Source organism: Phalacrocorax carbo, chromosome 25, assembly GCF_963921805.1.
Source record: "Phalacrocorax carbo chromosome 25, bPhaCar2.1, whole genome shotgun sequence".
Classification (NCBI taxonomy): domain Eukaryota; kingdom Metazoa; phylum Chordata; class Aves; order Suliformes; family Phalacrocoracidae; genus Phalacrocorax; species Phalacrocorax carbo.
Genome location: NC_087537.1, coordinates 5,593,852 through 5,616,475, shown reverse-complemented (window position 1 = coordinate 5,616,475; position 22,624 = coordinate 5,593,852). Strand labels below are relative to the sequence as shown.

The following is a 22,624-nucleotide window of genomic DNA, read 5'->3' as shown; positions in this document are numbered from 1 at the left end:
TCCTCCCCTCGGGCGGGAGGGAAGGGACGATGGCGGAGGGGACCCACTGCCGCCCGGCTGAGGAAACAGCTCTTCGGGAGGTTCCTGCCGCAGGAAGGGCCCTGCCCCGTGCCTGAGCCGGGATCTGCGCCGCTGCCGGATCTGGCACGGCCTCCCCAGGCAGGGGGATGGGACCCCCACGTAGTGGGGTGCTGTGGGAGCTGATTTGGCTTTTGCCTCCCCCTCCCCTCCAGGGAGTCCCACTGGGGTCCCCATGATGGTGAGCGCACCCCAAACCCTCCCGGCAGCAGAAGCAGAGTGGCTGGGAAAACAGGGAAAGAACCACCGGAGATGCTGACAGCAGTGGGGAACAGGTGGGAAGGAAAAGGGGGCAGGGAAAATGTGACAGCGTCCCCCCAGTGACCCCACCAAACCCAGGAGGATGGGCAGGGAGGACATCAGCATCCCTGTCCCCAACCCTCATCCCACAGAGACACAGCATCAGGCCCGGCACAGGATTCAGCGCTGCTGCAGAGAAGCAAACCCTGAAGACATCTTTGCTCATCATTAAATAAACTTTAATTATTTTTGCATGGGGAGGGGTGAAAGGAAAATAAAATTTTGTCTGGGGCTTAAAAGCAGCTTGTGGGGAGGAGCAGCCCAGCTCTTTTCTCCCCTCTCTTCCCGGAGGCCACGGTGATGGGTGGGCTCTCCGAGCGGGAGATACTCGGTCAGCTCTGGGACCCGCGGTTCCCCGGGGGCACACAAGGTCCCTAAAGGCACAAATGTCACTTTTCCCCCTCCTCGCGCGGCTGCCGTCACCTCCCCGGAGCAGGCCACCTTGTGCAAAATCCCCATGTAAAAAAATACTGTTTTTTCAGTATCGAACATCCTAAAAAACTAGAGCTTTAATCAATGTCAGTTATCCACACCCTTGATTGGAAATCCTGATTTACACCCTGGAAAGCCGCTGGGTTTCCACTGGGAGGGGATGTACCAGGTTGGCACCAGGAGGGTGACTGGGAGCATCCCCCAGCAGCACCGGGTTTGTGTGAGCAGTGACACCCCCCCCCCCCGCTCCAGTCCCCCTTGCTCAGCCCTGGGCGGGCAGAGGGTCCCTCCATGGGGCAGGAGCACCCACGCCGCATCGCCCAGCACCGCCAGCTCCCTGTCCCCGGGGAAGGGCCGGGCGCAGGATCAGCCCCAGGGCAGGGGGGTCTCTTCTCGGCACTTTTCGCTGGCTCCTTCCCCTCAGCGCTAGTCTGGCTGGCCAAGAAGCGAAGGGCAGCGTTGAGGTTGTTCCCCGGATGCTAAAGGCTTGGCTCCACGCTGGCCTCCACGCTGGCCTCCACGCTGGCCTCCGCCTCCAGCTTTCGCTGGTACCTCTGCCGGCGCTCGCAGCGGGGGCACGACTTGGCACGGGCTTGGCAGTCGCGGTGGAAGACGGTTTTGCATTCGCTGCACCTACAAGAAACCAAGGTGGGGGGAATAAAAAAAAAAACCCACCCTGTTGGTAACGTCAGAGCAAAGACTGAAGTTCTCCCCACCAAACCAGACCCGGGGACATACCTCGTCTCTGCTTCCTCCAAGCACTTGCTGAGCAAAGAGCCCCGGCCACAGCAAGAGCCAGCTCTAGCTCAAGACTTGCTAGCAGGAGCAGTAACAACTCAAGCAAAAGATCCACCTCCAGCAAGCTCAGAGCAAAAGCAGCCGCTTGCCCGGAAAGCGCGTTGTGGGCAGCTGCCAGCGCGCTGCTGGTTTTTGCAGATGTTGAGGGAGATGTTGAGTGAGGTTTTCACCTTGTTTTCAGAGCGCTGACAGCACAGGAGCAACATTTCGAGGCTGAGACACCAAACCCTGCAACAGTGCAGAGCGGCGAGAGCCCGGCTGGCGACGCGTCGCCGGTGGGGCCGGGATGCAGCGCGGTGCCACGGCGCGGACCCTCCCCACTCGCCGGGGCCGGGGTGCAGCCAGGAGTCCCCCAACCCTGACTGCGGGACCCGCACGTGGCAGGGACGCTGCGTGGGGACACCGGAGCCGCAGGGAAGGGGACGGGCAGCCGGGATGGCGTTGCCTTTGAGCCGGCAGGCTCCGGGGAGGTCTCGCCAGCGCCCGCCTGGGACCTCCCTGCTCTGGCTCAGCGCCGCAGCAGGAATGTAAACAGCCAGAAATTATACCTTGCATGGGGCTGGCGGGGAGGAGACACCCAGCTCTGCGCGGGGCGTTCACTACTTATCTTGAGTCAACAGAAGAAAAGTCTGTGCTATGAAGGCTGAGCTCACGTTTTTTCCCTGGTTGCGATGCCCCAGCTCGCCAGCAGCAGCAAAATGCAGCCCATCCACATGCCAGCGGGTCAGCTAGATTATTTTTAAAATGCCCTCAAGTGCAAATACCTGCTGCACAATCGATGTGTGCATACCACTGGGTACCTTAATTTCCCAAAGGATGAGTGGCGAGGGGAGCAGGGACACGCCCAGCAGCGCACCAGGCAAGGGACCATGACACATTGCAGCCTGGGTCAAATCCTGCTCCTGACAAGCGGCTGCAACCCCCCAGTTACTCAGGATACGGAAAAGACTCGTGACGGGATGGGGGGTGTGTGCGTGCTGCCTGGTGCCGTGCATTTTCCCAGTGGAGTATATTTTCACACGGCTTCTCCAGATTAGCAGCGGTGGCGGCTCCTCCCCGAGCGCGGGAGGATTCGCAAAGCCGGGGGCTGGTTTTTTACCCTGCGTGTTTCTCAGCGAGCGGCAGCCAAAAGGCGGCATCTCCTGCCTCCACCTGCCAGAGCAACGGCTGCAGGAAGGGGCCGCCGCTGCTGTGAAAAGGAGAACAGCGAGCGCCCGGCTGGGTTTATTGTTAGGAGGCATTTCAGACGCATCCTGCAGCCAGTGACGGCGTGACCCCAGCAGCTGGCTGTCTCCTGGGGCGGGCAGAGGGGCAGGAAGCCGGGTTTAGCTTGGCAAGGATGTTGGTTGAGCTGCTTTCCTGCTGCACAACCTCCTCCGCCAGGAAAAAAAATAAAAAAATAAAAAAGAGGTCAACAAACTTCAGAGCCCGGCTTTACAGGACATGAGACCTGCAGCTGGCTGCCAGCAGAGCTCAGCCCGCGTGCCTGCTCCTTCCAGAGCCTGTACGCTTTTTCAAGGGAAAAATCGGTGCCCCGGGGGATGTTGTGCTCGATAACAAGCACGATGCTGTCGCTGCGGCAAGGAGGGAGAGCGAGCAATCGTGCTCAACTGCCCTGGGAGTATGGGCAACCACGTAACGCACGGGGTAGCCGGCGACCCTGGTCTTGCTGGTGTTTTCTGCAGCTTCTGGATGTTGCTGCTCGCTTTTAGGGTCCGCCAGGCAAAGCAAGGCCACGCAGACCATCAGGCTGTTCAACTTCTCTGCCAGGATTATACTCGTTACCAAATAACCATCGAGATGTGGAGATGTCTCCACCCACTACAGACCAGGCTCCTGGGCTGGAAGGGTTTGATATTGATTTCTTCAGAAAGCCCCGATGGTGGGGATAAAGACACTCCTTCTAACACAGCCATCCGATCTCAGCGCCTGCTCAGCTGCGGTTGACCCCACGGCAGGCAAGGACCCTGCCTGCAAAGGCCGCGAGCTCCGCAGGGAGGAGGAAAGCCCAGATGAAAGCCAGTGTCCCCTCTGTCCTGCTGGGAAATCCCCAACCTCTCCCCAGCACATCCTGCAGGGCTGCCCACCATCTACCTCCAAATCTGTGTCTGTGTGTCCTTCCTCCCCTCCTTCGCTGTAGAAGGGTGTATGAACAGTCCCACGGCTGCCTTTCCATCCCTCCTGCAACCCCTGGAAGGGGCTGGACTGAATTTGAAAGGGAGATGCATCGGCCAGGTGAGCGAGGCAGGGGCTCACAGCACCTTCATCCTCCTCCTCCTGCTCCTGCCCCTCTGCCCCCTCGGGACCCAGCACCCAGCACGGTTTCTGCAGGCAGACAGCAAAGCGCTGGCTGGCTCTGCATGTTCAGCTGGCAAAGCCACCTCGCTTGGCAGCATCTTGGCTCTGTGAGGACGGTCCTCTCCTGCCCCGAACAGCCCAGTTGTGGTGGGAAACACCTCGGAGCTGATGGGTGCCGCGAGGACGTGGGTGCCACGAGGATGCACAACCAGCTCTGAGCTATTCCCAGGCCACCCCAGAGCTACGTGCCTGGAAAGCAGAGAGCCCCAGAGAAGGACCCAGGGGACGGTCCAGGCTCCTGGGAAAAGCCAGGCCACAAGCTCGGGTGGCCTCGCAGCGGCGGGATGTGATGGAGACGTCACTCACCTGGTGGTAGTGTCAAACTCGAAGGGAAAGATGATGTCGCTGCTGTTGCAGATCTGGCAGATGAAGCCTCGCTGGGTGCACAGGTCGCAGTTGTAGACGTGATGGGAAGCAAACTGGATCAGAGACTGCAGGAAGCTCTCAAAGACGCCGTCGGCTATCTACGGGGCAGAGATACGTCAGGCAGGCGCGGAGCCCGGCTCCTGTTGGGTTTGCAGTGTGCAAAATCCACATTACAGCCGTGCTTTGTGCTGCCACACGAAGACAAGGCTGTCCCTCCAAAAACAACCCCCACCCCACGTGCCTGGGTCACAACAGGAGCTCAGAGAGCCCTGGGAGCGGCACCCACGACCTGCCAGGATGGGGCTCCTGGCTTTGGAGTCGATGCAAAATCCAGCTACCGACGACCTCCAGCATTATTTGCAATCGGTACCGGTTTGCGTGGAGATGCACTAGCAGCAACGCCGGCTTACAGAGGTGAGCTTTTATCCTGCACGATCTCCACGGTTCTCAAAGGATACAGACACGTGCCAATTATTTTGGCAAATTAAAATAAAGGCAATGATTTGCCTTTAAGCTGATGTGCACGTGATCGAGGACAGCAAGGCGAAAGGAAAACAAAGCGGTTTGAAACCTTCCACTGATGATGAGGAAGTGCCACGCTCAGCAGAAACCCGGATGTTTTCACCAGCAAAACCCCTACGACCACGCAAAGCTCTCACCTGCCTCAGATCAGTGACGCTGTATTTGTGGGGACACTCCAAGAGGTAGTGCCTGTGATCAAGCCTGCAAAGAAGCACAGAGAGGAAGGTGGCAGATGGTTTCCACCACATCTCCAATAGCTTTGGACCAAGGGGGAGCCTGGACGATGCAGACTCTTGAAGAAAATCACGGCGGACCTGATTTTTGCACCATGCCATACATCCCAAATCCTGCCATTGGTAATTTCAAAGGGGGAAAAAAAAGAAAATAAATCTCTCATCTATTTTCCCAGGTGTTTCCTGTCCAGCCAGAAGCTCCTTGGTCAGGAAGGTGTTTCCTGAGTCACATCTCAGTGTGTGGACCCAGCCAACAGACAGATAACTCCTTAGAGCAGATGACATGGAGCTAAAAGCCAGCCCATGCCTTGGCAGCATCGCTCCCCGCTCCAATGGCGAGCGATGAGGAGGACCAGGAGACTGTTGGGGTGCAGAGAGGGGGATGCAGGCATAACGTCACCCAGAGAGACCTCACCGCTTGCTCAGCTCCTTCAGGGCCCCGCTGCGGCACATGATGAGATAATCTCCCAGCAGCTTCAGCTGTTCCCTGCTCTGGCGGATCCGTCCCATCCTCTCCACGTGGTCGTAGAGGCTCTCGTTGACCAGCTTCAGGTCGATCAGCGGCTGGTTACGGATCTGGGTGAGGAACTTCAAAGCCTGCTGGCAAACCTGGGGCAGGGACAAGAAGCGGGCATGCACCGAGGAGCGGCCCAGGAGGCTCGCAGGGAGGCCTAGGGTGGGCACCTCCACCTCTGCTGATGGCGGCAACATCAGATGGACCTTCAGGAAGCGCAGGCAGAGGCAGGAGCATTCCCCTGCTCCCTGCACCACCCGAGGGGACTTACCCCTCGTTTCGTCAGATCCCAGTTGTGGATGAGGCGTGAGGGAATCACCGTCTCCTCGTCCCGGTGGCAGCTGTCGCAGTAGTAGAGACCGGAGAAGGCGCAGAGCTTGGGCTTCGCGAAGGAGAAGCCGATCTGCCTGGAGCAGCCTGCGGGGAGCAGGGACGAGGCGATGAGAGGGGATGTGCGCTGCCCCAAGAGCCTAGTCCCCTCCCGCCAGGACGGGGGGAGAAACTTTTGGGAGGGGAGGAATGGAGCAAGGAAGTTTTCGGAAGCGTTGGAGATCAGCTAAAGCACTTGTAGGACATTCGGTGAGGGGTCCCCAGCCCCTTCCCCGTGGATGTAAGACCACGATGGTCCAACAGGAGCCGCTTCAATTTTTCCTCCACAAAAAAGGAGTCTGGACTATCCCTGAGCCCACTTTTATCTATCAAGTGGTTCAACTGTTTATTTATTTTTTTTTTTTTAGGAAAAGGGAATTTTGGAAACATCCCAGTGCTTTAGGGGAGATCCCAAATCCCGCCAGCCTGCCCCATCACCTCCTCCCGTAGCTTTGCCCCGTTTTGCCTTCACTCAGCCCTTCTCTTTCCCGCTGCTGCTGCAGGGTACCAAGCCCTCACCTGCCAGGGATCCTCGCTTGCGAGGGCTGAGGTCAGGACCAATTAAGCCAAAAAAAAGCCTTTATTATAGCAGTGGATTACCTAGGAGGAACGCAGCTTGGGTCTCGGGGGAAATCTGCAGGGTTTTTAGAGTGACTTGTAAAGTGAGCACGTCTCGTTTGGAGTCGGGAAGGCAGGAAAACCCTTTGGGCTATTTTTAATGGATTCCGCTCTCTAAAATAACTGACCAAGCATATGCGAGCCTCTGCCATCCTTGGGGAGGGCTTTGCCACCCAAGCCTTCACACTTCAGGGTAGCTGGAGCACATCCCCCCCAAAAAATTCATGGAGGTCAGGTGTTGCTCACTAAATTAATAACAACAAAAAGCTTTTATCACTCATTATGCCCTGGAATGTATGGAAACCACTCCTGCACCAGGCTCCGGTGTCAGGCTGGGAGGGAGGTGAAAGCAGGGCAGGTGGCCCCCTAAGAAAACCTATATATAAAAACTGGGAATTTGTCTTTTTGGCTTGCTGCTTCCATCTGTTGGTAGGTGGAAGATGCAGGACAGAGCCTGGAGGGGAAGGTAGAGATCAAATAGAATGGAAAATATATTTATATATATAAAAAAAGAAGAGCGATTAAAAGAAAAAAAAAATCCGCTGGAGGGTACAAGAAATATAATTGAAGCAGGAGAAAAATCTGGAGTTTAATTAACTTACCAAGGTAAAGAGCAAATTATACCTCCTGTGGAGGTCAGCAAGTGTTATCCTGTTAAACCAGCATCGCCCTGCGTGCCAAGGGGCGTTAGTGGCAGGTTGAATGAACGTTTTGCAAAATCAGCTTGTCACACCCATCGCAACATTCGCTCCTGTGCTGCGTTACCGGAAAAACAGCGTTTGCCCTTGACTGTACTTTCCCTGCAAGCTTGGGCAACAGAATGCCCAGGAAGAGAGTCCGGGGCCTCTTGGTCTATCTAAGGTTGCCTTCAAGCCAAGACCCACCACTCTCTATACCATAAGCGTCTCAAACAGGAGCCCAGTAGCAGCCCAGTTGGACCCCTGGACCTGGTGTGGGGGGACTCTGTGCACACAGACCACCAAAGGTGCCGCTGATTTGGGATGCGAAACCCCCCGAGGGGCTGGCAGGACTCAGGGCGTCTCTAACTTCATGGCGACTCATTAACACAACATCATCCTCTAAGACGGAGCTGGGTTTCTTGTTTTTGCACAAGCCAACGTATACCTGCACAGATGAAGCTCTGCGAGTCCAGGCCCTTCTCCACAGGGATGGCCACCAGGTATTGCAACAAGAAGCCGTTCTCCTTCACGATGTTCTTCAGGACGACTTGGGAGTGCCCGTCCAAGCTGCCACCCAGCGTCAGCGCCTCCTCCGCGCTCTCCAGGTAGGCCATGAGCACCCCTCGGACCAGCTCCCTCCACGAGGCTGCTTCTTCTGCATTCTCAGCCTGCAGCTTCAGGACAGCTTTGGAGGTGATCACCTTGAAGAACGCGGGTCCCCCGAGGCTCGTGTCCGGAAGGATGTCCTGGATGGTCTCTATACCGTAACTGTTGCTTAAAATTTTATCGTTGTTTCTGACTTTAAAGCACTTTAAAGTTTCTAGAGACAGGGAAAAAATATAGGGGACCCAGGTTTTGTCTACGTCCATGTACAGAACAGTCTCCTTTATTGCATCCAGCTCCGGTTCGTGAGCTGGAGTCCAGTCAAAGCTGTTTCCAGGCACGTTGCTGTACTGGAGAAGAGCAGCAGAGTTGTTCTGGATGGGCTGGCCTTCGCCAGCGTCTTCTGGATACTCCAGTGTCTCCCACTCCTCCTCCTCCAGCTGAGGCCGGCACTTCTGCAGCGCCTCGCGGATCCTGTCCAACCAGTCCTCGGCCTCATCTCGAGAAGGAGCTCGTAGGTAGAGTTTTTTCCCCAGGAAAACCAGCTCAAAACGGCCGTCGGAGTGCGTCAGTGCCAGTGACTCGCACCGCAGCAGGGAATAGCTCTCGACGCAGATGCGGTCCTCGTGGTCCAGGAAGAGCTGGAGCTCCAGCGGCGACAGCTCGCAGGAAAACTCCTTCCATATCCCCATGGCTCCTCTCCGCTCCAGGCTGCCCAGCTTCAGGAGCCCTCGGAAAGGGTTGGAAAGACCTGGAGCAAAAGCAGATGTCTTAGTTTAACTGAAAAAGGGAAGAGAAAAGCCAATGGGCGGCTCAACCAGAGGCGTCGCAGCTTTGAGAGCTGGTCCTGGTGGACCGTGGGGTAGGGCAGATGTTTTCAGGACCTCAGCCTCCGTAATCGGTCTGCATGCATTTGGGTTTTGAGACTGAGAACGAGTGGGACAGCATAAAGGAAACGTGTCCCGCAGAGTGGACAGAGACACCCAGCATACCTCCCCTCCTCCAAAAAATGCTTCCCTCCAGAGCTGTCGTGGGCTCAGCAGTGCCAAGAGAAGCTGCCCCACTGCCTTCTGGAGCTTTTAGTGCCGCCATCAGCTTAGCAATGGCAAACTGTGCTTCCCAAATGGGCCATCACCTGAAACACGCCCCCAGCCCCTGAGCACCTGATGACAGGAGAGGGGAGGCACGTACCCATCTGCCTGCGATGCACAACGCTGAAGCCCTTTTGCTCCCGTTCAGGTGACATTTTGGCCTTCCCGCTCTCCGAGGACGGCACTGACAGCCTTTCCAAGTCAAGAGCACTAATGAGCCCTGGGGCCGGACCCTCGCCAGCCCCCTCTGGCCCAAAGCCATTGATGTCAGCTGTGCTTTTGCCGCTCTCTCCTGGAGGAGGCCTGTAGAAATCATCTTCTGAGATCCAGCTCTTTCTTTTCTGTTTAAAAAAACCCCAAACATTAATTACCAAACTTATTGAACACCCTGCACCCCTCACACACGCATGCCCACAGCAACCCCTCCGCGGGGGCTGCTCCTGCGCAGACTGAATCCCCGGCAGCGACACTGGCTGTCCCCACGCGATGGCTCCCCTGCTCCCTCCGATCAGGGAACGCTCCATGGGACCGTGTCAGCAGCTGACAAATAAGAAGATTACATACTGGTGGGATTATAAAGGCCAAAATTATTCAGTTGTCTTCCCGTAAAACCAATGAGGGGCTCAGAGGGAGAGCACATTCCCTGCAGTAACCCCATACAAGATATTTGGCCCTTGAAATGTTTGCGATAGAGGGTTAGAAACTGTGGAAGTGTATGAGCTTGCCTGGAGCGATGGCACCGTCCTCGTTCCAGGAAGAGCAGAGATGGGGCGAGGTGCAGAGATGTCTAGGATGAAAGAGACCCCTACGGCTTACAAGCAGATGCTACAGACACCAGGCCTGACCAGTACAAACAAAAAGTAAGGCAGGAAAGGCAGAGGAAACCTTTGTCTCCATATTTCGGGAGGGGATGAGACCCACAAGCAGAAGAAAGCCCGTTAAGCTGTAACTTCTCCAGGAGTTTTTCTGGCTACAAGAATGAAGTTGTGGGACAAAGTTCCCAAACAACCACCAGGAGCAAAACACGAACCATCTCAGTGCTCTGGCAAAAGGGAGCAGCTTCCCTGGACCCAGCACATCCCTTCCAGGGCTGCACCCACCCAGAATCTCCTCCTGACTACCCTAGCCTGCTTTTCAAGAGCCTTTCATTCTGAACAACAAACTCAATGACAGCAGAAGAGCCATCACCACCCTGCAGTGAGAATCATGGGTGGCTCGCGGTGCAGCTCCCAACATACAGGCAGGCTCAGCCTACTCCCGGACCAGGAACGCAGGTTGCTCCATGAGTCACATGAAAGCAGAGGGGAATTTCCTGTTGACACTGTATGTTATACATAGATTAGGTCAAACTGGCCCAATGCCGTGAGGAAGCAGCGGAAATGGGATAACGGGGAGGGAGCTGGAAGGAGCATGGACCAAAAAGAGAAACCATTTAGGGGGTATGAAGTATTATCCTAACCTCACCAGGACGGAAACGACGGGAACCAGGATGGAAAAGACAGTAACAGATCAGACAGAGGACAGGGCTGTTCATACAGTTTCCCAAAAGCAAAAGCAAGTGGATCAACTCCTTGGCAGCAACAGGGGAAATCCACCACCTTAAGCTAGCCTAAGTACCAGGGAATGCCATCCTGCTCTGCGAACAGATGTGCGGTGTGAATATTTTTCCACTGGAAAACTGAAATTTGTCTCCTGTCCAGTCAATCCTTTTCCCTCTTATGTGGAAGTGAAGCAAAGCCCCCATGAGAAACTCGACTCTCAGGCTGTTGATTGGCTTGCACACAGCCTACGGCCAGATTTGTGCAAGAGCTCATCACTCTCCAGATATTGTTACCAAAACCAAAAACTTCCTGTTGCAGCCGCTCTTGGCAAGGAACAGCTGGCAGGACAGGCAGGGTTTCAAAAGCTTTGGTGCCTCTTTTATCAGGAAATATCAACTTAAACCCAGTTCCTCTGAGGGCAGCTGCATGGACACAGCTCCACTGGGTTGAGAAGGATGCTCAGGGAGCATCACCTACACCCAACTTGCTATCAGAACACTGGAAGCCCCATGGAAGATGAGAGCTTGGAGAAACTAGTGCCTACTCAGAAGCTGCCACAGACTCCCAGACTGGTGGGGGTTGGCAGGGCCCTCTGGAGCTCACCCCATCCCACCCCTGCTGGAGCAGGCACCCCCAGAGCAGGGGCACAGGGCCGCGTCCAGGCGGGGGGTGAATGTCTCCAGGGAAGGGACCCCACAGCCTCTCTGGGCAGCCTGTGCCCCTGCTCTGGCACCCGCACAGGGAAGGGGTTTGTCCCCATGTTCAGGGGGAACTTCCCGTGTTCCAGCTTGTGCCCGTGGCCCCTTGGCCTGGCGTTGGGCACCGCTGAAAAGAGTCCGGCCCATCCTCCTGACGCCCACCCTTTAGATATTTATAAGCACTGATGAGATCCCCCCTCAGGCTTCTCTTCTCCAGGCTGAACAGACCCAGGTCTCTCAGCCTTTCCTCACAAGGGAGATGCTCCAGCCCCTGAGCATCTTTGTCACCAGTTTTATTTCCCTTTTTCATTAGATGTGCTGGTCAGGAAGCATAAAACCAAGGAGACTGATAGCAAGCGAGCTGTAACACCTACCGGACAACCCAGCAGCGGAGAAAGGAAGTATTCAGCCGTCGGGCTGCGGACAGCCTGGTTTGCCTCGCTGCCGCTGACCGTGCCGCTTCTGCCTGTCTCTCCTCCAGCTGGACCGCCAAGCCGCGTGGCCGAAATGCCGGCTGTGCCGCCGGCTCGCGTTGCTGCATCTCCATCCCCACCGCTGGCGGTCGCCGAGTCGCCCGTCCGAGCGGAGCACGGACTGTCGGCGCTGGGAGGCGGCTGCCGGCGAGCTTCGTGGGACGGTGCCGGGGGGTTGGGTGATGCAGCCGGGGGGCAGGCGGGCTGCCGTGGGGAGCAGCTCAGCACGCTGGGGACCAACCCTCCCTCCAGGGCTTCGGGGCTTGGCTTGGCTTTGCTGAACTCGGACAACACCCTGGGAACAGAGAAACAACCAGTTTGAATGCAGCAAACGTTAACTAGAAGCTATAAAACCCCCCCCAGTTATTACAAATTATAACCACCCAGAAAAAGGGCTCAGCATCACTGCTCGTCTCCTGTGGGCTGGCAGCACTGTATGGCTGCAAAAAAACCTGTGGCACCAGCCCTGCTAACAGAAAAATGTGTGGTTTGTGCCCTACGGAGCAGCAGTCAACCCCGCTGCAGGCAAAGACCCTGCCCGCAAAGGTTGCGTTTCCTAACTACGCCCATTAGCGGGGTTTAATTTCCTTCTGATGGACACGTCGTAAGGGAGGGCGGGCGCCGGGTGCTCCCCGCAGCCCCAGCCCCACGCACGGCTCCCAGACGCGTATCCAGCCACGGACCACGTGCCAAATTTCAAGTGTTTTCATAACCGTTAACAAGCAATTATTAGTGGAGCCTGGCCAGACAAGACGCTGTTGCCGTGCCCCTGCTCCGCCACCAGCTAGGCTGAATGAAACCTGCCCAGGATTAAAATTCAGAAGGACGTCTTTCCATCACGAGTTTAATCCAATCAAGGCAGGTTCTCCCAGGATCATCTTAAGATGCAAAATCCTCGAAGTAGGTGATGATGCCGTTATTGATGGGGAAGAGCAGACTGCAGCTCTAAACCCTCTCCAAGACCCTTATGGGGAGAGGGTGCCTTTGTCAACCAGCACCCCAAGGCCAGGCTCCTTCAGAGCCAGGTTTTAAAGGTGGCATGGAAAATATTTACTAATTACTCAGAGCTTATATAACCCGCTGGAAATCTTTGTGCTGAGTGTCTGGCAGAAATAAATCATGAGGATGACAAACTAACAACCTCCCTCCTCTAAATTATCTGCCAAAGCTGCAAATTATAACCTTTTCCTTGACCAAACTCATTTCTTTCCCCCCGCAGAAAGCCCCGGAGAATCCCCCGGCATGTGCCAAGGAGAGGTGACATTCCTGAAACCACGAGGCAGCATTTTTCTGACATTTCTGCCCTGGTAAAGAGGACAGACGCACATTTCAGTGGCCAGAGGCTCATTTGCCGCGGCAGCAGGGTCCCAGCAAGCCGTGCCGAGCGTTTCTTTTTACATTTCAGGCTCTTTCCAGGAGGAAAAAAATAGCTTGTTAAAGACAAAGAGGGGAGAAAGCCTTCCTGCCTATAGAGAGAAAATAAATGAGATCCCAGGAGAGGGTTAAAAATCCCTCTGAAGAGGAGATATGGGAAAAGACTCACTCTTGCAGCGACCTGTCCAGGTCCTCGGCGGTGGCCGTCCCCAGGTCGGAGTCGCAGGAGAGCGGCTCCTCGTTCCGCTCGGGACTGCGGGCGCAGTGAGCTGGGAGGATGCTGTCGGAGCCCAGGCTGGAGGAGAGCTGGGACGAGCTCGTGGTGTTAAGGCTCAACGAGGACGATGTGAGCTTGATTTTGCTGCTGGCTTTGCTGATGGGTAAGACGGAGGGTTGAATCTCGATCTCATCTGACCCCGATGACTGGGAGATCGAACCCAGCGACGCTTTTCTGCGGGGTTCGGATGTCGAGGACGTGAGGGGCTCCAGCAGCTCCGAAACGGGACAGAGACCCGACAGGGACAGAGGGGTGATAGTCCACTCGTTCAAAACCGCTGATTTATAGGAGAGCTCGAAGGTTAAGGACGTTAAGCCCTGCAAGTAGCTAAGGAGAAACTCGCACTCTTCGGCATCTAAGAGCAGAGCGGTCGCCTGGTAGTATTCGGGCAGCCGGGACTTCTCCCGCAGCAGCAGCTTCAAGTAACACTCCACAAGGCCATCGTTCAAAGCCAGCCTCAGCCAGGCTCGGCAGCGGCCAACGTCCGTATTGATAAAGATGAGTTGTTCCAGCTCTGAGACAGTATTTCTGAAGAAAGGGAGAAAAAGAATAGAACAGAATGTGAGCAGCTCCGTTTTCAGTCCATCACAGGGTGCAGGAGGGGCAGAGCCTCCATCAGGAACTTCCCAACCTGCTCTGCTGCAGGGAGTTTAGGAGTTGGGTCAAAAAAGGCTGTGGAAAGTCTCCTTCCCCTGTGGAAAACACGGTTTCCCACAGAGAAAAAAAGAGCTCCTGAACTCCCCAAAGCTAAATATATTGGTAGCAATCCCAGGCATCCCTGGGGTGCCTCTGGGCACTCCTCCTCTCTCTGGCTGGAGGCATCTGACGCATATCGCTCGCCCTGGACCAAGGACGCAGAGGGGGAAAGTCCCTGCACATTGGTGGGGCTCGCTCTGGCTGGATACTGCTTGGTGGTGACCGCGTGTCTAAATCCTAGCTTTGAATTTAAAATCAGCTGAAACACAGTGAAAAGGACCGGGTCAGGTTGGGCACCTCAACCACCCTCAGCCTTCTGCCTTCAACCGTTCTCCCCCCAGATCCAACAGCGACACCACGCTCCCTCATCCTCCCCGGCCCCAGCTCACGTCAGCGCTGCAGACGTTACAAAAAACAAAGCGAAAGTTTTGTAAGAGCTTTTCTTTTAATCTGTCTCTCAAGAAAGAAGAAAAACCCTTCAAAGGGCATAAAAATATCCCCCGTAGCATATGAAGGAGTTATTTTCATCCACTCTTTCATAATTTAAGAGTCGGTGATGGAGTTGGATGAGGCTTTCAAAACTATTTGCGTGTGGGCTGTTATTCAGTGTGGGAGGACTCTGCTTAGGGAGTGGCTCAGAAAAACCCCAGCAAATAGTGATAGTTACCCAGGCGAGACCTCCTCAAAGGCTGGCTGGGACATGGGGAAATGGACACCAACCATCCTGAGCACATCCAGGCCAGAAGAGAGACCAGACTCCTGTGCCGGGCACCCCACAACCCGCCGCTGCCGCACGCCAGTGGGGTCACCGGGGTCCCACCGGGGACACAGAGTCCCCATATAGAGCCTGGCACCCAAAAATAAGTAAGAAAAGAGTGTGCCCTAAGTTGTCAGCAGCGTTTCATTCCTGAACCGTTTGGGGACACCAGCTCACACCTAAATGGCACCTTTCCCCCTGCACACGCCGAGAGGGGCCGTGCTGGCAGCCCTGGGCGCCCAGCCTGGCATTGCTTGGCATCGCAGCGGCTTTGCTCTTCTGTTTGCACCTCCCAGAGGCCCCGGGCAGCCCCAGCCCCTGAGACACCCCGTGACGGCATTTCTCCCTCCAACTGAAGGGACTGAGCACACGGGACGGGGTAGAGACGTATCTTTCCATCGAGCCATCCTCCTGTTCACCGTTCCCTGAATTTTGTGGCTTTTGGACCAAAGAGAGGGGATAAACCTGAGCGTGCAAACACCTTTCGGCAGGGCCGGGCACTCACCGATGGGTGATGCTCTTCAGCAGCCCCCAGAAGACCGGCTGGGGAAGTGGTCCCCGACCCCCTTTCTTCCCTTTCCCCCCACTCTCTGCCTTTATATGCTTCGCCTTCAGCCCGTGCACAAAGACAGCTTCCAGGGCGCTGCAGAGGGTGTTCGCATTCCCATCATCGCTGGTTACAACAGCATCCGAGGTCACGTACTGCTTCTGCAACGCCTTGATGGCATTCACCAGTTGCTTCTTGATCAGCTGCAAGGCAGGAGGTACATGCTCACGTTATTAAAAAAAAACAAGTATTAGGAAATATTTCTTATACAAGGGCTCAAAAATGGCGTGGCTCATCCAGAGCAAAACACCACGCGACTCCTGCTGCATCCACGTGCTCTGCAGCGGCTCTTAGGGAGCACTACAGCCGAACCGGTCAAGCTGAGGCTCACGCTCTTGGCATCACATTTCATCTGGCTTTTTTTTTTTTTTTTTATTAAAATGAGTACTTCATGCAATTCTATCTGGCATTTCAGGGCCCACAGCATTGCTGGGATTGCCTTTCGAGCGTGTGGCGCTTCCTCTGCGGACACCAAATTGCTTAAAAGGATGGGGACAAAAAAAAAAATCAGCTCTTTCCAGGCGCTTGCTTGGGGGAAACACAGGGATTAAATAACCATGGTTGTTAAGCAAGAAATGCGAAGGAGGTAACTCGTAATAAGGGCTGTGATACCACTTGAACTCGTGCAGATCAGACCCAGCAGCATGTGATGCCCTAACGAGTCCTGCCAGCAGAAATCAAAGCCATCGATCTCGCTCTCAGCGAGTGTCGATTAACCCATGGGCGCTGCTGGGGACGGGCCTCCCCAAAAAAAGATGTTTCTGGAAGGACGGCTGGGGTTTAGCTGCTGCCTTCGGAGAGCCTCGGTGGGCTCTGAAGCAGGAACACGGGAATTTTACCTTCCAGCAGCTTTGCTTCCCTCCTTCTCACACCAGTCGAAAAGAAGCAAGTTCAGGGAATTTAACATTTTTTCTCTAATGCAGCTGAGCCCGGATGTCTCAATCAACCTTATTTAAAATGAAAGCTGCACTTCCCAGCAGGCATTTGGCAAACACTGCAAATTCAGCCAGGACCCCATCAAACAATTCACGTTTCGGTATCAATCACGCAGCATTCAAGGCGAACGCTGAACAGCACCAGCTGCTGCGACTGGGGCAGGGCAGATCTTGACTCGAGCCTGAGTTGGCAGCACAAACCCATATTAAATATCCAGCCCAGTATATTTTTTTTCAGCATCAAAATAAGATTTCCAGCAGCTGTAGTTCAAGGACGACAGCCAGGGGAACAGGCACCTTCTCCCTGTCCTTATCAGGGGACGCTTCTTGCAGCAGGAGCTTCTTTCCAGCTGCCCTGCAGATCTGCCAGCTCAAGCAACCCACCTGCAAGCAGCCACCGTGAGCTAACAGGATTAAAGAGTGCGAATGATTTTATCTGTCATGCATGCATTAGTTCTGCTGTGGGATGAATCAAACACCTGGCTTTAACTGCTGGGCTTGAACTTTGCTCACTAAACGTGTTTAGACTCCCAAAGCTGGGTAAAGAAACCCCAAATATAGAGAGCAGGAATACTCCTTCACTCAGGTATCAGGGCTGAGCGCCTTCCCCTGCCCCACGCTGGGTCTTGTCACGAGGGGCAAAGCCCAAGGTAGAGTCTGGCATGATTTAACGCTTGGCCACCCTATTTGATTTAACACCCCACCCCCCAGCCAAACCATCATGGATCCTCTCTGCTGGAAAGCACAAGCCACCCTTCACCTGTATAAACCATCCCAATCCCAGCTGGCAGCACTGGCAAGTCCTGCCATGTCCCTGCCTGCAACTGGAGGTGCACCGGGGAGTAACTGGAGCTGTCTGGGGAGGTTTGGGGCATCTCGCTCACCTGTATGGCTTCCTTGGGGTCATCGGCGTGACTCGAATGCATCTCAGCTGCTGCCGCCGCTCCCCGTGCCGGGCGCTGCCTTCACATGTCACCTTTGGGACAAGGAGGAGCATGTCTGAGCACCCATTCGGTTCACACCTAACTCACCTGCCACGCAAAGGGCACACGGCACCACGCAAGAGACGTGGATTGTCTGCTGAGGCATTTTGCAAGCGCTCACGGCCAGACCGCTGCTGGATTCAACCTGGGACTGACCCACGACTGCATCAAAACTCGCCCACTTCCCAGGGACCAGGAGAGTTTCAGGCAAAACAGACCGTGGCCAAGAGACCGAGAGGGAGTAATTAACCCTTGCAAGAGGGAGTAATTAACTCTCGCAAGCTGCCCACAGGCAGCCCTAAGCCTGGGCGAGAGGCCGGGCCGGTCAGGCCGGCAGCAACGCGCGCAGGGCCAGGGACTGCTGCTCTTCTGTTTCTACATCGCCTGCAATGCCCAGGCACTGCTAAGGGCATCAAAACAGGCATTTAGCGAGTGAGCCTGAAAGACGGCACCCAAAACCCATGTGAATGGCATTCAGGCAGCCCAGACAGAGGGTTGTCACCCCCTCTCAGACCCTGGGCAGAGGTGACAGCAGCTCACCCCTCCAGTACTCGCTGGAGGAGCGATACTGCTGCCAAACCCCACTGGGACAGACCCTCTTGGAGGTGCCCGGGGGCCTGCCCCGATGGCCAGAGCTGTCTGGGAAGCTGGGGAGGAAGGATGCTGGTTCTCTATCAGGTTTCCAGTCGCTCCGTTCACAGGCAGATGCACCCCAGGATCTCCCCGCCCCTGGGGGCACAGATGGCAGGGCTGCAGTTGGCTTTGGTGGGAGAGAGAGAAAAATCAGTGCCCTCCCACTATGGGAAACCCTGGCAAAACCAGAGCCGAGCAGGCAGCGGCAGCCTCGCCTGGATCAGCTGAGCTGCAGGGTGTCTGCAGACAACAAGGGACCTTTGACTTCTGACTTCTGGCCTCCTGCCCTGTTCTTCAGAACCATCTGCCAAAACCAAGCTGTGCCTGGAGGCTCTGTGAGCCCAGCATGGGGCTGTCAGCAAAATGCCCACCACACGGCTGCGTCCCCGCTCAAACACAGCGTGTCCTGGTGCAGAAAAGGGTCTGAGAGACGCTCCAGCACCAGCTACTGCCATAACGCTTTCCAAGGATGCAAGAGGTGGGAGAAGAAATGTATTCCCTTGAGTTGGATGCGCTTGCCATCCAGGTGGAGAAGGACAGAGCCCAGCAGTTGACAGCAGGGTTTGGGCAAGCCCATGGCAGACAACGGGCTTGGCATGGCATCGATACTGATTTTATTTCCAAGCCAACACAAAAACCCCACAGCTTTTTCCCAAGCAGACCTGACAGCCTCTATCTGCCCCTCTCCCTGCACCATGAGCCATGATACCAGGGTAGAAGCATGGTTTGGAGACCAGTTCTTACACGGCCACGGCTGGTCCTGAAGGCAGCAGCGGCCCCAATCCGGAGCAGCCCCAATCCGGAGCGGCCGGCCCATGCACATACCACACCTGCTCAGAGCAGCAGGTCAAGAGCTCTTTGGGGACAAACCCCAGATCAGTCCTCAGAGTTTCCAGAGTTCACAGACAATTTCATAGAAAAGGAAACTGTTTTTGCCATGACTTGTCATAAGATTTCCTCTCTTTGGGTTGCAACACAGAAATGGGGGAGCGCAGTGATTACAGGAACATTAACCTCTGGCTCAGAGGCTTGAGGCACTGCTGGGGGTTTTTGGGGGGAATGAAGGGACACCTAAATGACAGCAGCAGTCGAGCTGTCCCCACCTCTGCCCTCTGCATGGGAGGTTCAGGCAGCATTAGGCTCCTTGGGGCCGGGCAGCCTCTGCCCCTTTCCCCGCCACCTCCTGCAAACAAGCAATGCATCCCACCCAAGCCAAATTCAAGGTGCAAAAACCTGGGGCAGAGCCCCAAGGGCGGGAGAAGCAAGCCATGGGCACAGGGCAGCATTTCTCACGCCTGGAGAGACAGCGTGGGCGTTTCAGCTCCTGGACTGCACCTGCCATCCGTGCTCTCGGTGCCGGCCACCCTGGTATCCCCAGCTGGTTGCAGGGGAGGAGGTGAAAGTGGTGTTTTTGCAAAGACCTCATCCAGATTTTACTAAGCCTGTGGTATTTCCCCAAAACACAAGCTCCTTCGCTGGCATCATCTCTCCCAGCATCTGCAGGAGGCGAGATGCCAAGGAGGACACCCACCGCCTTCACCACGGGACTCTCCGCTCCCACCACGACCAGTCCAACCAGTTTGCTCCAGCGCTGCGAATCCACACAACACAGCTTCTCTTGGGACAGCATTTTCCTGAACAAGTGCAATGAACCAGCTCCGAGGCGGATTTCACCTAACACAAGTCTTTGGTGAAACATGGGAAATCCTGGCTGGGCTAGCTGGCTCTAGAAGGAACTGGAGAGGACCAAAGCACTTCCAGGCAGGCCCTGGAAAGTCACAGCTGTTGCTTGTGATCTTGAAAGGATAAGAGATGGGATGGATGTGCACATGCAGAGACAAGCATATCTACAGCAAAAAAAACCCCACATGGTTTCCCAGCAGTCACCACCCCGGTGGCTACGCAGGCAGGGCACAACAGCTCGAGTGAAACAGAGAAAATAAACCAAGTGAGAAATAAAAACAGCCAGCAAGCTGGCGTGGTTAAACCTACCGAGGAAGAGAGTTGCTGGTGCGAGAGCAGAGCTGTATATTTACCAAACTGCTGCAAAATAGCCAAATTCTTTGGGAATGGCTTGTTCGAATCAAGCCTTGTGCCAGGGGAGGCAGAGACCCCGTCCCAGAGCTTGGCTCTTCAGTCTCCCAACAAGTGACGCTCTCCAAGTTATAAATAAACAGCAGGTCACAGCTCGTGCTTTGCAGACGGAAAACAACAGCCCACAACAACAGCGTGAACCGGTGACTCAAGGCCTGGACGCGGAGCCAGTCATTTTCCAAGCACGAGTGCTGCACCAGTCACCCTCCGCCCCGGGGAAAATGAGGGCTTTGAGAGGACTGTGGGTCCAATGGCCGCTGTCGGGACAGCCCTCTCCTCCTACACAGCTTCTGCCTTCCACCCAGAGCCCACGCACACCCAGCCACGCTCAAAATACAGCCGACCCCAAGCAGAGGTAGCTTGGGAGCAGGAAAGCCAGCTGGCACGGCCAGAGACTTGGCTTGTTGCAGGATAAAACCCCTCGGAAATAATTCGGCAAGGGTTAGGGCAGGGTTAGAGCCCAGCCCTGGCTCTCGGCAGCAGCAGGACCTGCACAGTCCGACTTCAGCTCCTTCTCTGTGCCCAACCTGGCCCTAATTCAGCACCATCGCGATTCCCACAGGCATCACGTAAGGGAGGGGGACCTACGCGCCACCCTCCCCCCGCAGAAACGTCCTCCTTGCGGCCGACAAACCTGATGGGGTTGGAGCAGAATCGCCACTGATGAACCCCTCCACGTTCCACCCCCGCGGCACCGAGCGGGACGCCCAGGAGCAGCTGGGGGAGGCAGAGCAGCCGCTGCGCTCCCAGCGCCGCCCTTGATGGCAAGACCGTGTTTCTCAAATGCTCAAACAGAGAATTTCTTTTAGCCTGTCGCCTGCTCCTGAACCAGGCTATAATTTGCTGGAGCCGCAGGTAAAGCTGGGGTTGATTTTCCCCAGCGTTGCAGCCAACAGAGCCACCACGCAAGGGCGAAGCGGGTTGCGAAACCCCCAGCACGTTGTGGCAAGATGGTCCCGTACTTATACTCCTGATTTTTGTGTCGTTTCGGATTCCCAGCGCTGTGTTTTCCCCGTCGATTCGGTGGCCATCTGACACGGCGGGCAGCTCGCATCCCTTGACGGCGGGGAACCGGGGGTCGCTGGAAGCAAGGCAAAAAGAAACGGGTTCTTTAAACTCTGCATTTTCTGCCCGACGCAGGAACTGCCCACGATCATTCGCGACCACTTGTTTTAAGTGAGAAAATGTCACTTCCAGAGAACGTAACGCACAATAAATCTAAGAAAGCTGTAAAGATGCCGCCTGCGCTGGGGTCTCTGCATGGGTACGGTGCCTCCAACCGGCATGGGGTCTGCAGGGGGGCTTGGGGCCTCACTGCTGGAGGGGGGGCCCGAGGACAGGACACCAGACCCCAACCCCCTCCGGGAGGACCCCACGGAAAGGGGTGTCTGGCCCACGGCGCGGTGGGGTGGCACAAGCCCCCCCACGGCACGGGGGGACCCACGGGGGCGGCTCAGCGGCGTTGGCCCCGCTGGGGGAGCCCGGCTCGGGTCAGGGTGGGGGAGGCGGTGCCGGGGGGGGCCGCGGCTGTGGCGGGGTACCCGCGTGGGGGGGGGTGTCTGGGGGCCCGGCCCCCCATCCCTGCCGGGGTGGTGCGGGCAGAGCCGGCCTGGGCAAGGGGCTGCAGCCATGGGGTGCGGGGGACACACACAGAGCCCTTGCTTGTACCACCCTGCGCCCCTCAACACCCTGCATCCCCGACACCGGCACCCCGCGCCCCCCTTCGCCCCCCCGACTCACCGGCTCCGCGCCTCCGGCCGGGGAACCCGGAAGTGCCGGCCTTGCCGGGAGCGCGCACGCCCCGCCCCCTCCTGACGCCAGCGCGCAGTGGGGCGGGGCGGGGCCGCAGGGCCACGCCCATCCTGGGGAGGGGGCGGGGTTGCAGGGCCGCGCGGGCTCGCAGTTACGGGCGCAGCGGGGCACGGACTTGCAGGGCCTTCGTGCACGCGCACACACGCACGCGCGCGCACACGCGCATAGAAACACAGAATCGCTAAGGTTGGGAAGGACCTCGAGGATCATCAAGTGCAACCCCCAACCCAGCACCCCCAGGCCCCCTAAACCATGGCCCCAGGTGCCACGGCTGCACGGTGGTTGAACCCCCCCAGGGATGGTGACTCCCCACCTCTCTGGGCAGCCTGTGCCAGGGCCTGACCCCTCTGGCAGGGAAGGCATTTCCCTCATCTCCAACCTAAACCTCCCCTGACGCAGCCTGAGGCCGTTCCCTCTCGTCCTGTCCCTGGTGACTTGGGAGCAGAGACCGACCCCCCCTCACTGCAGCCCCTCTCAGGGGGCTGCAGAGAGCGAGAAGGGCTCCCCTCAGCCCCCTCTGCTGCACGCACGTGGCAGGCACCCATGCACCGACACGCACAAGCAGCCACACGTGTGCACACACATGCACACACACACACGGCAGACGCGCACAGGCACGGCCCTACACACACGTACTACACACGTGTGCTCACGCATGCACAAGCACGCACCCTCGCAGGCCGGTGCCGGTGGTGCAGCGGCTCTGCAGGGGTCGGTGCTCACTCCCCCGGCAGGCCCTCGTCCCCACTGTCTGTTCAAGGCCCTCCTGTTGCCGCAACACG

At 56.6% G+C, this 22,624-nt stretch overlaps 1 protein-coding gene across 9 annotated transcripts; it reads right to left on the bottom strand.

Moving 5' to 3' along the window:
* Positions 1-535: 535 nt before the first annotated feature.
* PLEKHM1 (pleckstrin homology and RUN domain containing M1) lies at positions 536-21,900 on the bottom strand. 9 transcript variants are annotated; one of them, XM_064473557.1, is made up of 15 exons: positions 21,771-21,900; positions 20,665-21,111; positions 19,468-19,551; positions 17,205-17,296; positions 15,284-15,528; positions 13,218-13,853; positions 11,576-11,969; positions 9,063-9,303; positions 7,714-8,622; positions 5,873-6,018; positions 5,503-5,696; positions 4,992-5,055; positions 4,273-4,430; positions 1,779-1,836; positions 536-1,443 (listed from the first exon to the last, which is right to left on the bottom strand). In XM_064473557.1, exons 4-15 carry the CDS (start codon positions 17,244-17,246, stop codon positions 1,237-1,239), a joined length of 3,294 nt encoding a protein of 1,097 aa, XP_064329627.1. In that variant the 5' UTR covers positions 17,247-17,296; positions 19,468-19,551; positions 20,665-21,111; positions 21,771-21,900; the 3' UTR covers positions 536-1,236. The 9 variants fall into 9 exon arrangements, 6 of the variants coding, with proteins under 6 accessions (XP_064329627.1, XP_064329628.1, XP_064329626.1 ...); XM_064473558.1 differs by lacking the exon at positions 19,468-19,551 and having other exon boundaries at positions 19,929-21,111; XM_064473556.1 differs by lacking the exon at positions 19,468-19,551.
* Positions 21,901-22,624: the final 724 nt, after the last annotated feature.